This window comes from Anolis carolinensis, chromosome 6, assembly GCF_035594765.1.
Source record: "Anolis carolinensis isolate JA03-04 chromosome 6, rAnoCar3.1.pri, whole genome shotgun sequence".
NCBI lineage: Eukaryota > Metazoa > Chordata > Lepidosauria > Squamata > Dactyloidae > Anolis > Anolis carolinensis.
This window is the reverse complement of record NC_085846.1, coordinates 12113425-12128094: the sequence shown is the minus strand read 5'-3', so window position 1 is coordinate 12128094 and position 14670 is coordinate 12113425. Positions and strand designations below refer to the sequence as shown.

Genomic DNA, 14670 nt, shown 5'->3' with positions numbered 1-14670 from the left:
TAGGAAGCCTCTAAGGATGTTTTGTTCCAACAACAAACTGGTTTCTATTCCCCAGCATTTGAGTATAACCATTTAACTGATATTCCAGCAAATCACTTGGAAATGAATGTTACTTTTGTTTGTACGCATTTGTTAGGCTGGTTGGAAAAAATCCAGCAGGCTCTGCATAAATGAGTAAAGACAGCAATGAGGTTACTGTTTTTGACTCTAAACATATTTATAAGGACTGTTAGTTTCTTACCTCTCAGACTTTGCTGAGCATCCTTGATGAACAGAACATTTTTCTAATAGCAGTTGACTTAAATTTCCTCCTCCAAAAGCAGGCATATCGAGTTATTAGTAACACACACACACATTGAGGAATCGAGGATTGTGAATGTCCTAAATCTGAACAGGTAGTTTCAAGAGTTCCAGTCATTATGAACATAGTCAGGATTTTCCATTTTAAAAAAGAAAGACTTCAGGACCTCCAAGATTTTGCGCTTTCAGTTTGGAAGGTCACAAAAGTAACAGTCTAAAAAAATCAAGTCTGAAAAACACACAAAATCCCTGAGTGCACAGAGTGGAAGGCAGATTTCAAAGCTTCACAATGGGCCTGAATAAAAAACTTTAAAACTCAAGTAGAAAACTCAGACTGTCATCTCAAACAGTGAAAAGCAATGGAGGTCCCACAGGCGTAGAAATCAAAATATTGTAAGAAACTGTGACTTCCAGCAGAGGCAGTGCTTTATGCTAGACTGGAGATCCAAATTATCCAGAAAGCATCGCCTGTGACCTGTGAAAGTTGCACTGACGTATCAGAAATGCAAAAGACACTTGGATGGAGAAGGACACAGGGAGAGGCAGTGACCATCAAGAGAAAAGTTGAAAAATCAATGTTTCCAGGTTTAGAAATCAAAATATGATTTTATAAGAAACGGTAACTTCCAGCTGAGGCAGTGCTTTATGATGGACCGGGGATCCAAATTATCCAGGAAGCATCACCTGTGACCTGTGCATGTTCCACTGACGTATCGGAAATGCAAAAGATGCTCTGATGTCGAAGGACACAGGGAGAGGTACTTGGTGAAAAAGAAAAAGTTGAAAAATGAATGTTTCCCAGGTTTAGAAATCAAAATACGACTTCGTAAGAGCTCGAACTGCGACTTCCAGCAGAGGCAGTGCTTTGTGATGGGTTGGAGATTCGAGGAGCAGATATCGCTTGAGATGTGTCTGTATTCTACTGAGGTGTCGGACACTCAGAAGGAACCTGGACGAAGGAGGACGCAAGGAGAGGCTTTGACCAGCAAAGGCAGAATGTCAGACATTGACGGGGCTTCATGAGGAAACAGAGAGAGAAGTCTCAGTCAGAGTTGAAGGCATGCAGTCCCACTTCTGGGAGGCCCCAGTGGTGGCGGAGGGAAGGAAGGGGCCCAAGAGCCCCAAAGTCCAGCCTTGCGGAAGAGGAGAGACTGGGGCCCCTCTTGGCTGTCTTCCTGGAGAAGATGGCTTGGCGGGTCGGAGGCAACGGAGGGAAGGAGGGTCGGGGCCCGGCTGGCAGCCCCTCCTGATCCCCCCTGGAAGCCCCGGAAGGCGAAGCAGGCCCTGGCCTCTCCCCGGAGGGCCTTGAGCGGCCCCCGAAGCCCTTCCTCCCCGAGGCAGGAGGCTCCCTCTTGGAAGAAGTCCCACAGACCAGGGCAACAACAAATACTTCCTTTTGTTGCTAGGAAACAGGAAGTGAGCGCCCTCCAAAGCGTTCCCCCTCCAGCCACACCGAGGCTTCACTTCCGGCGAGGGGGAGAAGAGCGTCGTGTCACGTCCCAAAGAGCTCCCCCAACTCCCCCAAAGTTACAACTGACCCATTTCCGTTCCGCTCATTTCTTGCTCCTGGCTGGAAAAGAAATGAGAGGTCCTTTTTACTCTGAAGTTAAAACAGAGCCCGTTTTCATTAAAAGCGGAAATGGTTCTAAATATAGCTCTATGTTTTTTCAGCACTTCCGCCCTACTGCGCTGCTTTTCCCCAATGCAAAACAGTCAATTCGCCATAGAGTTCTCCAGTGCTAGAGAGACACCTCTGTGTTCTAACAAAAAGGAAACTGACGGCGGCCGAGGTAAATCTATGATCACCTCATAGGAGCTCTCCCAATATCCGTCCCACTGGCAACAGTTTCCGTACTAAGTATGGTTCCGCTTCCTTTCTAAACGCTTTTCCTCGTCCATGAAAATTAGAGATTTGGAGACTGCACGTTTATAGATTGGTGAAGAGAGCTATTTATTTCCATATGACACAAGCAACAAAATCTGTAGCCCCTGATGGCGCAATGGGTTAAACCCTTTTGCCGGCAGGACTGCTAAATGGAATGTTGGTGGACAGGAAAAGAGATTTAAAGATGGGCCTAAAGCCAACCTCAAAAACGGTGGCATAGATACCGAGAACTGGGAAGCCCTGGCCTTTGAGTGCTCTAACTGGAAGTCAGCTGTGACCAGCAGTGCTGTGGAATTTGAAGACGCACGAATGGAGGGTGAAAGGGAGAAATGTGCCAAGAGGAAGGCGCGTCAAGCCAACCCTGACTGGGACCGCCTTCCAACCAGAAACTGATGTTTTCACTGTGAAAGAAAAGTTGGGTCAAGAATAGGGCTCTACAGTCACCTATGTATCCACTGCACTTGGAAGGCCATCATACTTGGACAATGAAGGATTGTCTAAGTTAGTAAGTACATATAATATACCATTATACTATTAGTCTTATACTGCACCTTTTTCCCAAACTGGAATTCAGGTCTGTTATAGGATGCTCAATCTATAACAATTTTGCTGTTATAATCCTAAACTGACGTATTCTCCTGTTGATACCTTTAGAGGCGGCCTTATATATTACATTACATTACATTACATTATATTACATTACGAATAGTATGATATCCTAGTAGTGTATTATATATATTATGGTATAATTATATAATACAATATAATAATATATAATAATATATTTGTATATTATATTACAGTATCATGGTATAATACAATGCAGTAATAATACTAATATTGTGCTATGTAAGATTGATAATATTATATTGTAATACAGTATAATACTAATAATAATACAATATAATAATATAAGCAAAGAGGGAGCCAGCAAAAATAGTTTCCATTTTGTCTCCTTGCTGCAGCTGAAGGCCCTTCCCACCAGTAACATGCTTTGCTAATCTATCTTCTATATATATAAAAGGATAAAGTTGTTTGCACAGTGACTATAACAACAAAACTAAACATCCCAGAAATGCGAAACTTGGCAACACAATGCAAAAGCCTTGCCTCCGGGTTATAACAACACAACCACACCACAAAACCACAATCTGGACCCACAGAACTCACAACAACGCATTGTGACTATAACAACACAACTAAATGTCCCAGAAATACAAAACTTGGCAACACAACGCAAAAGCCTTGCCTCCCGGTTGTAACAACACAACCACACCACAAAACCACAATCCAGACCCACAAAACTCACAACAACGCATCGTTACTATAACAACACAACTAAACGCCCCAGAAATACGAAACTTGGCAACACAATGCAAAAGCCTTTCCACCCGGTTGTAACAACACAACCACACCACAAAACCACAATCTGGACCCACAGAACTCACAACAACGCATTGTGACTATAACAACACAACTAAATGTCCCAGAAATACAAAACTTGGCACACAACTAAACGCCAGAGAAATAAAAAACTTGACAACACAATGCAAAAGCCTTGCCTCCTGGTTGTAACAACACAACCACACCACAAAACCACAATCCGGACCCACAAAACTCACAACAACGCATCGTGAGTATAACAACACAACTAAACGCCACAGAAATACAAAACTTGACAACACAATGCAAAAGCCTTGCCTCCCAGTTGTAACAACACAACCACGCCACCAAACCATAATCCAGACCCACAAAACTCACAACAACGCATCGTGACTATAACAACACAACTAAACGCTTCAGAAATACAAAACTTGGCACACAACTAAACGCCCCAGAAATACAAAACTTTACAACACAACGCAAAAGCCTTGCCTCCTGGTTGTAACAACACAACCACACCACAAAACCACAATCCGGACCCACAAAACTCACAACAACACATTGTGACTATAACAACACAATTAAACCGGATGGCCATCTGAAGGGTTTGGGTGGGGTCTTCCTCCATGACAAAAAGAAAGGAAGGGGTTGGACTGGATGCAAACTACAAATCCCAGCACCCCATGGCATGGAGTCCATGCATTTCAATTAGAGGCCTCTTCCTTCTCTCCCTGTCCCCGCTATCCAACCCACTGACCCAGGCAGGAAAGGCTGGGATGGATAGAACGAAGGAAGGAGAGAAGGAAGGGAAGCGAAGGAACGCCAAGGACAAGAGCCCTCCCTCTCTGCCCGGAAGGCCAAGAGCAAAAGGGAAAGACCATTGACCCGGTTATATTTACCCTCCTTTCTGACCAGTGTGTTCTTATCAGCAAGATCAGGATCGGAGCATAGAAAGGGAACAGCATAGGAATAAAGGAAACAATGAGAGCACCCACTCTATCTATCCATCCACTCATCTATCCATCCCCTCACCCACTAATAATAAACACCTACACAGGCAAGAATCAGCCAGGCACTGAGGCTACAAGGCCATTCAGTGCTCATCCACCTCCCCAATCCCTACATTCACACTTGGCCTCCAAAAAACAATTACAATAATAACAATGACAACAGCAACAATAAGAATTAACACCATCACAGGCAAGAAGCAGCCAGGCACTGAGGCTGAGAGGCCAGTCAGTGCTACACTGGGCCTCCAAAAAAACAATACAGTAGCATCTAACTTAACGAACCTTCATGACCACAACAACAACAACAACAACAGCAACAATAAACACCCACACAGGCAAAAAAAAAGACTATTGTACCACAATAAAAATATAATCCACACTCAGCAGAATCAGACATCACGATTAACAACAAACCAAAGACAGCAGGGATCTCAAGCAATTATCAATACAAAAATTGAAGAAGGTAACAGACTTCAAATACTACTACTAATGTGAGTATGAAGAAGGGTGGAGGTCACATCATAAATACAGCCTAATGTAGACTGACCAACACCACCAGACCAAGCCACAGCAACGCGTGGCTGGGCACAGCTAGTTGTGTATATATATATGTGTGTGTGTGTGTGTGTGTGTGTGTGTGTGTGTGTGTGTGTATATATATATATACACACACACACATGCATATATACATATATACAATATAATTTACAATAATATTATTTTGTAATACAATATAATACTAATAATACAATATAATAATATTAATTATATATTATATATTACATGTAATATTATTAATAATATTACAATATATAGATATAGTACAATATGGTAATTTGTTGCCAGTATTGTGCTATGTTAATAATATAATATTGTATGTAAATTTAATTTGTAAGCTGCTGTGAGTCCCCTTCAGGGTGAGAAGGACAGGATATAAATGTATTAAATAAATAATATAATATAATATCATAATATTGTAATATAGTAAACTCATATATTAAATATATTTACTACTGATGATATATAATAATATATAATGATAATCCTGTTTTAATATAGTATATATGTATATTTCAAGTTGTAATGTTTTTGATTGTGAGCCTCTTTGAGTCTCGTTGTGAAGAGATAGGTAAGGTAAAGGTTTTCCCCTGACGATAAGTCCAGTCGTGACCGACTCTGGGGGTTGGTGCTCATCTCCATTTCTAAGCCGAAGAGCCAGCTTTGTCCGTAGACACCTTCAACGTCATGTGGCCGGCATGACTGCATGGAGCGTCGTTACCTTCCCGCTGGAGCGGTACCTATTTATCTACTCACATTTGCATGTTTTCGAACTGCTAGGTTGGCAGGAGCTGGGGCTATCAGTGGGCGCTCATTCCGCTCCCGGGATTTGAACCTGGCACCTTTTGGTCCGCAAGTTCAGCAGCTCAGCGCTTTAACGCACTGTGCCACCAGGGGCTCCGAAGAGATAAAGCAGGATACAAATAAATGAATGAATGAAATCAGTGAAACAATGCCACACTTCCGGTTTGTGCATTCTTGAAACCTTTCCCCTAGGGCGGGCAGCCTTTGCCACACTTCCGGTCCGTCCCTCAATCCCCTCCCCTCCTTTATTCAACCCCTTTCTTTAACCAAACCCTACTCTGTCTCGGGGCTCCATCTGGACAAGCAGCCCTCCTCTTTGGCTTGGCAATAAACCATGGCTTGGATTCTGAATTGATCGCTTGTGGCTTTATCCTTTTTTTAAAATTAATTTTAAAACCCTGCCGCCTCCTCTTGGTCTCCCTCCTCCTGGGTCCTAGCGCCCGCCCGCTGCGATGGAGCGGCAAAAGAAAGGCAGAGCCAATAGACAAAGGAAAAGGAAGGTAAGGGAAGGGGGAAACGCAAAGGCAATTGCGGGGCAAGGTTTGCCAAGGTGGAGCGGGATCCCTCGCCTTCTCTTTCCTGGGAAAATCGTGGACCTGATGCAGAAGGGATGGACCCTGAACCCGGCCCTTCCCTGCAGGGCTCTTTGCAGCCAGGCAGCAGCAGCAGCCGCCGCCTCCCTGGTCCTAAAGTCCGCCATTTTAAAGCCAGAGAATCCCTGCAGAGGGAAGGGGAGGCTTTGCCCAGCATGGAAAGCATTGCTTTGCCCATCATCCCCAACGCAGGGGGGTCCAGCCTGGGGATCTCAAGCTTTAGTCTCTCTGAAGAGCAGCAGGAGGCTGAATCCGGGCTCAGTAGGAGATCCCAGCCTCTTTCCTTCTCCTCCCTGCCTTTTTGTCTCTTGGTCCTAGAGACAGCCATTTTGCTGGGCTGGGATCCAGCAACCCAATCTCTTTCTTCTTTTTTTTCATCCCTCTTTTTTGCCTGTCTGGACAGGACAGGAGAGTCCTGTCCCCGAAGAGCACTGCTACAAAAACCAGTTTATTTTGCTATATATATATATATATATATATATATATGCATGCATAGGTATTATTAACAATAAGATTCTTGGGTTGGGAAGGATACTTTGATGAGCAATACTGTACATTTATTTTTCCTGGACTAGAATCCCATCTCAAGAGCACTTAATCCTGTTTAGTTTCATGATGATCTGTGATCATAATTATGATCTGTAATTATAATGATGATGATAATGATAATAATACATCACATGAATACTACTAATAATACTGTGTGATGTCTTATTAATAATAATAATTATTATTTTTATTAATAATAAGACATCACACAGTATTATTAGTAGTATTAATGTGATGTATAATAATAATACAGTAGAGTCTCACTTATCCAACATAAACGGGCCGGCAGAATGTTGGATAAGCGAATATGTTGGATAATAAGGAGCCATTAAGGAAAAGCCTAGTAAACATCAAATTAGGTTATTATTTTACAAATGAAGCACCAAAACATCATGTTAGACAACAAATTTGGCAGAAAAAGTAGTTCAACACGCAGTAATGCTATGTAGTAATTACTGTATTTATGAATTTAGCACCAAAATATCACGATATATTGAAAACATTGACTACAAAAATGTGTTGGATAATCCAGAACGTTGGATAAGCGAGTGTTGGATAAGTGAGACTCTACTGTAATAATAATAATAATAATAATAATAATAATAATAATAATACATCACACAATCCTAAACACTTGGGAAGTGTTTGACTTGTGATTTTGTGATACGAAATCTAGCATATATATATATACACACACACACACACACACACACACATATCTCGTTTGCTATGTCATACTGTGTCTTTGTGTCAGTAATAATAGGTTTGCTGTGAGTTTTCCGGGCTGCACGGCCATATTCCAGGAGCATTCTCTCCTGACGTTTTGCCCACATCTATGGCAGGCGTCCTCAGAGGTTGTGTGGTTTGTTGGAAACTAGTCAAGTGGGGTTTATATATCTGTGGAAGGTTCAGGGTGGGAGAAAGAACTCTTGTCTGCCTGAGGCAAGTATGAATGTTGCACTTGGCCACCTTGATTAGCATTGAATAGTCTTGCAGCTTCAAAGCCTGGCTGATTTCTGCCTGGGGAAGTCATTTGTTGGGAAGTGTTAGTGGGTGAAATGTCAGGAGAGAATGCTTCTGGAACATGGCCATACAGACCAGAAAACTCACAGCAACCCAATAATTGTTGTTGTTATTACTATTACTGTTACTACCTGTAATTCCAGCAGATATTCTAAGATTGGGAGGCACACTTTAAAAAAGGAATATGGACTGGAATCACAATTCATCAAATAAAAAGTGGGCTCTAAACCAGGAATGTTTATGCAATAATAAAGGCTTTTAAGGCCCTTTTAGATGTTTCATTAAAACATATGACTATGGTGAAATACCCAAAAAACACTGTTCACAATTGGCTCTTTTACAGTGTTCTCCCTAAATACAAAAAGACAAAAGCCATGATCACCTCTCCTTTTGTTCCTTTGGGTTTTGTTTAAAACTCAGAAGACATAAAAGAAATCCCATTACATTTGCCTTATGCATTTGATTCACTGTATTTAACTGGTTTGGGGGCTTTTTGTAGCATATGTTTTTATTCAACGATTATCTGTTTTTTTGCAAAGAGGAGGTAGATTTTTTCTTTTATGTTCCAAAACGGCTCACTTCACCAGTGACAACTGGTGATCAGTCTCAATAGTGACCAATTAGGACTTTGTGTTTTGTTAGTTATGCAAGTTATACAGATTGTAACATTATAATTTATTTTAAAAGGGGGGGGGGGGGGAAACACGTTAAGAATGTTAAAAGAAATTGTTTAATCTCACCATATGATTATAGAATATCTCCAATTAGATGTAGTATAGACCAGGCATGGGCAAACTTGGCCCCTCCAGGTGTTTACAGCCGGTAGGAATTGTGGGAGTTGGAGTCCTAAACACCTGGAGGGCCGAAGTTTGCCAATGGCTGGAATAGAGGATAGAAAGCAAAGCAGGCATCTATCTCCATTCAGAGATTTAGCTTTCCCCAAATGTTTAGATAATTTATTATTAATCACAAATTTAAAACCTGCACCTTATGTTTAATTTTTGTTCTTTGCATTTTAATATGTCTTTTGTAGAAATATATTTTGACATTTATATTTTGTAAAATGTTTTTAGATGAATGTGTGTGCTTTAGCAATGCTGTAACCCATCTCGAGCCACAAGGAGAAGTGGGTAAGAAATAAAATTATTCCTATTCGAAGTACAGTAGAGTCTCACTTATCCAAGCTAAACGGGCCCACAGAAGCTTGGATAAGCGAATATCTTGGATAATAAGGAGGGATTAAGGAAAAGCCTATTAAACATCAAATTAGGTTATGATTTTACAAATTAAGCACCAAAACATCATGTTATGCAACAAATTTGACAGAAAAAGTAGTTCAATACGCAGGAATGTTATGTTGTAATTACTGTATTTACGAATTTAGCGCCAAAATATCATGATATATTGCAAACATTGACTACAAAAATGGCTTGGATAATCCAGAACCTTGGATAAGTGAGGTTTGGATAAGTGAGACTCTACTGTATTAGGAGTATTAGTATTTGTATCCTGCTTCTTCTGTCCCAAAGGAGACTCAAAGCAGCTAACACTAAAAATCATACACTATACCCCAGATTTTTCCCATAGGTGCAATGGGGAGAGACATTTCCATATCCTTGGAAATTATTTATTGAAGGTGCCAAAAAAATGCCATAGTTAAGAATTATATAGAATGCTCAGTTTAAATAGGATTGCAGCAACAGATTTGGTTGTGATGTATTTCCCTTCCTCCTCAAAATCTGAATAATGTGGATCTGTCTGGACAGGATTGTATAACGCAGCTCTTAAAGCTACTGTCATTCAAGAAAATGCTGAGCTGGTGCTTTGTGCAAGGAAAGGCGTTGTCAACTAGCCCTCAGGAGAAGCTATTGTCTTCCAATACCAGATGTGTGTCAGCCAGCAAATATCCTATACTGTGTAATAGGCACTCGGGACATGCTCAGAGGCTGTCTTGTATATTCAATCTAGCAAGTGGATTCCAGGACTGAAACTTAAATGACACCATTGGAAAGGGAAAGACTTTCTCTGTCCTACTGCACCTCTCCAAACTGTGATTTTAGCCCACTGTCTTTCCTTGCTTGGTCTTAAAGCCAGCCATTTTACATCCCGGGCTTTCGGTTCATACAAAGCCAAATACGATTGGAAAACGTCTTTGATTCCCTTTGTGTCTTCCACGATTTCCATTAAGGGAAACTGGGGGTGATTTTGTTTATATCAGTCTCCAAATGTGTTCTGCTTCCATCTCTAGCTGGAGATGATCAGCTTCTCCCTGAATTCTAAATCCATCCATGTTGCAGAGAATATGGCCAAATCCATAACAAGCAAGCCAAATCTGTTATTGCTGAATGGAGAGATGGACCTTTCCCTCCTTCTCTCCCGGATTTTGAATTTTATTCCTATATGAATATATATACCAGGCATTGCCTGGATAAGCATTTTCTAATGTTATTTATTAGAAATATCCATTGTTAGCTTTACAATTGTAGGAATGTGCAATTAGAGAGGTGAAGAAAAATATCCACAATTCTTGTTGTTGACGACTCAGTAGCCAGCAAATACCTTATAGCCAATTTCCAGCAAATATCTTATAGCCAATTTCCTGATACGTGGGCAACCCTTTAAGCACAACTGCATTGTAGGTTTGCAAACTTAAATCCAGGACAGGCCTCTAATCTCATTTTAGTGATTGAGGTCCTGGTTTGGAAAAAGGTGGATTGTTTTTAGTTTGCTTTTTCACCTTCTCTCCTAGAGGCTATTGGTCCCTATACAAGAGATAGTCATCTTGCAACTGCTTTGTGGAAACCAGAGATGCATTTATTTATTAATGGCATTATTGCTGACTGTAGACTAGAGTATTTTATTTTAAATTCTATTTCTTTATTCCTGTATCCTGCAGTTTTGTCATAAACAGATGCAGCCCTCCTAATTCCATAGAAACCTCTCGAAAAGGCTTGCTGTGCCAACCATATATTTTGGATTACATTCCAAGCATCCTTACTACCTGGACAGGCTATTTGGGATGCTGGGGAATAAGCTGCAAAAGATCTGGAGGGCACCGGATGACAGCCAAAGAGATTTCCCTAATGCGAAGAAGAAATGCCACGCAGGAACACACATTGTCCACAATATGCATATAATTCAATTGAGTATTTGTTACCTGAACATTCGCATAATATTGCAAAGCAGCCTCACTGGGCTCAGTTTCTAAAAGAATTGACTTTACCTCTCATGAGCTTCGTCAAAAATGGATCTAGTACCCGTAAGAGTTTAAATTTGGTCACTGCAGTATGACCCCCCCCCCCCCCCAAATCGCTTACCTGCAATACAGCAGATGATAGTGAATCCTATTAAAAATAAAGTCTTCTGGTCCAAGAATACTGTAGAATTTTGCTGGAAGACCTAGAAAATGCCTAGAGAGGATGTATTTTGGACAGATAGATGAAACTATAATATCACTTCTGCTGATATGGGAGGTTGTACTGTAGTTACTAACCACTTGAATTTAGATGAGAAGTGTTTGGGAAGTGTAATGCAATTCCTGGTTAGGTGGCCTGAGATCATCCAGTAGGCTTCAGGATTGTGAGATACTAAAACCCCTTCTTTCTTGGAGCCTGTTGTTCCAACTACTGTGTAGTTCAACTCCCATGGTGTGGCAACCTTGTAATATTGATTTCCATTTTTATTTAGGCAGAATCCTCTTCCAAAATGGCTGAGGCAGGAGAAGAAGATGTTAGCGTGGAGGTAAAGCTGGAAGAGGAGGAGGAGGATGCTGGCTACGTCCGGTCGGGTCGGCGCTATAAGTGCCTGACTTGCAGCAAGACCTTCCCGAGCATCCCCCGGGTGTTGCGTCACTTAGAGTCTCATGCAGCCAATACTGGTGACAGCTTGGCTAGCAAACTCGCTTGCCCAAGTTGCCGAAAAGAGTTTCCAGACCGCAACCAACTCCGCAAGCACCAGCTGAGCCACCAGGTGGAGCGCCCTTACCAGTGCCAGCTGTGCGCCAAGGCCTACAAAACGGCCCCTGAGCTGCGCAACCATGGCCGCAGCCACAGCGGAGAGAAGCCCTTTGTGTGTCGTGAGTGCGGCAAGGCCTTCATGCAGCCGGTCTGTCTCCGCGTCCACATGGCCCGGCACACGGGGGACCTACCCTTCCGTTGCCAGCAGTGCCACAAGGGGTACGGCACCCTCTCCAAGCTGAAGATCCACCAGCGCTCTCACACCGGTGAAAAGCCATATTCCTGTGGTGAGTGCGGCAAGCGTTTTGCTGACCCCTCGGTCTTCCGAAAGCACCGCCGCACCCACGCTGGCCTGCGCCCCTACCAGTGCGAGGTTTGCCGCAAGACCTACGCCGAGCTCAAAGACCTCAAGAACCATGAGCGCTCCCATACTGGCGAGAGGCCTTTCCTGTGTCAGGATTGTGGGAAGGCCTTCTCCCGATCCTCTTCCCTTGCCTGCCACCAGCGCATCCATGCCGCCCACAAGCCCTACCGCTGCAACCTCTGCGGCAAAGGCTTCACCCAGCTGTCCTCCTTCCAGAGCCACCAGCGCACCCACTCGGGGGAGAAGCCCTTCCTCTGTCCACAGTGTGGGCGCATGTTCAGCGACCCCTCCAGCTTCCGTCGGCACCAGCGGGCACACCAGGGCTTCAAGCCTTACACTTGCGACAAGTGTGGCAAGGCCTTCCGCCAGCCGGCCGACCTGGCCATGCACCAGCGCATACACACGGGCGAGAGGCCTCATAAATGCCTCCAGTGTGACAAGAGCTTCGTGGCCTCCTGGGACCTCAAGCGCCACTTGCTGGTTCACTCGGGACAGCGCCCCCACCAGTGTGGGGAGTGTGGCAAGAGCTTCGCTGAGCGAGCCAGCCTCACCAAACACTACCGTGTCCACTCTGGCGAGCGGCCCTTCAAGTGCGGTCGCTGTGGCAAGGCCTTTGTTGTCTCCTCCAGCCTCAGGAAACACGAGCGCACCCACACCAACGAGAATAACGCTGACAAATCTGCCCCCCTCAACCAACCCCAAGACCCCCCTGCCGACAGTGACCCTTCGACCATTGTTGTGGCCACTGTGGTGCCTGCTTGTGGGGAGTGTGGGGAGACATTTTCTTCTACCCAAGACCTGCGCCGCCATGAGCGGCTGCTCCATCCTGGCTTGCGGCCCTTTCCATGCCCAGAATGCGGCAAAGGTTTCTCCGACAGGGCCGGTCTGCGCAAACATGAGCGGATCCATTCGGGGGTCCGGCCCCACGCCTGCCCTCACTGTTCTAAAGCCTTCCTGGGTGCCTCTGATCTGCGCAAGCACCTCAAGACCCACGTGGCCCTAGAAAACAGAGCCCCTGATGACACCATAGTGACAGCCACTATCATGACCTATGAGCCGCTGCTCTCTGCGCACATCCACCAGCATCCCCATGATGAGCAGGCAGAGGCTGAGAAGGAGCCGCCCTCGGCCTGTCTCGCCGAAGCTCTCACCGAACCCTCTTAAGGTCCAACCACTGCCTGCAGTTTCCGTACATTCGACTGTGAGACCTCAAGGTGGCTTGCTTCTTTCAAGGCACACTTGCCTTTACAGCACTTGCCTCCTCCCACATCATGTGCTGTGGGGTCTCCAGTGGTGCCTTCCCCTTGGGATATGGTTTTGTTTTTTACCCCATCTCTATCATTTTCCTTTAGGAGAAATATTTCTCTTTGGGATACATTTGCTTCGTAAGGCCCACCTCTTAACCCGGATCCCCTTTTGCTAGATTGGCTACAACAAATACGCAAAACATCAGGCAGACAAAAAAATGAGCTGGGCGAACTACAGTTTTGAAAAACTGACCCACCACCTCATTTGTCAATGAGGGAGGTCTATGTATTGAGTGTGTATTTGTGTTTGTGTGTAAGTGTGTGCATGTACATATGTATGCTCCTGCCTTCTGCTGGCCGTTATACCTCCCGCAGTAGGGCGAGTGTGCATCCATTGTGGTTTATTGGTTATGAGAATGAATGCTGTGTGTGGTTTTAGGGGATGCAAAGAAGGTTAAAATTGGAAAGGGGAGGAAACAGGAATCTCCCCACTACACATCCCTTCCTTATAGAGACAGTTCTCCCTCTGGATCTGTTTCATGCTGCATCTGGTTGTATAAACAGAATGGAATTTTTAAAAACCTTGGGTTTTTTTTTCTATTAAAAAAATGAAACACTTGAGGTCTCGTGTGACTTGTAATGTGCTATTATGGGAAACTGAACTCCCTCTAAAGCAGTGGTTATCAACCTGTGGGTCCCCAGGTGTTTTGGCCTACAACTCCTAGAAATCCCAGGCAGTTTCCCAGCTGTTAGGATTTCTGGGAGGTAAAGGCCAAAACACCTGGGGACCCACAGGTTGAGAACCACTAAAGCCTCTAATTCCTCTTTGAAAGCCAAAGGCAAAATTCAGGAATTAGGTTCTGTTCCTTTCCTGTCACTGCTTCAGTATCTTTCAAATCCCAAAAAGCAGAATATTCTTGGCTCTTCAATCATCCATTATGAAGATGAAACTTGTTCCACTGATAGCCTGGGTTGTTGTGAGTTACTCAGAAAGCAAA

At 43.7% G+C, this 14670-nt stretch overlaps 1 protein-coding gene across 2 annotated transcripts; it reads left to right on the top strand.

The window, feature by feature from the left end:
- The first annotated feature begins 5918 nt into the window (after positions 1-5918).
- On the top strand, positions 5919-14293 carry znf668 (zinc finger protein 668). Of its 2 annotated transcripts, XM_008115404.3 has the most exons (3): positions 5924-6440; positions 9179-9235; positions 11793-14293. In XM_008115404.3, exon 3 carries the CDS (start codon positions 11811-11813, stop codon positions 13587-13589), a length of 1779 nt encoding a protein of 592 aa, XP_008113611.1. In that variant the 5' UTR covers positions 5924-6440; positions 9179-9235; positions 11793-11810; the 3' UTR covers positions 13590-14293. The 2 variants fall into 2 exon arrangements, with proteins under 2 accessions (XP_008113610.1, XP_008113611.1); XM_008115403.3 differs by lacking the exon at positions 9179-9235 and having other exon boundaries at positions 5919-6440.
- The last annotated feature ends 377 nt before the right edge of the window (positions 14294-14670 follow it).

Coding starts and splice junctions, on each gene's coding strand:
- znf668 (XM_008115403.3), top strand. CDS start 6,393: ATGGAGCGGCAAAAGAAAGGCAGAGCCAATAGACAAAGGAAAAGGAAG. Junction 6,441..11,792: donor ATAGACAAAGGAAAAGGAAG/GTAAGGGAAGGG, acceptor ATTTTTATTTAG/GCAGAATCCTCTTCCAAAAT.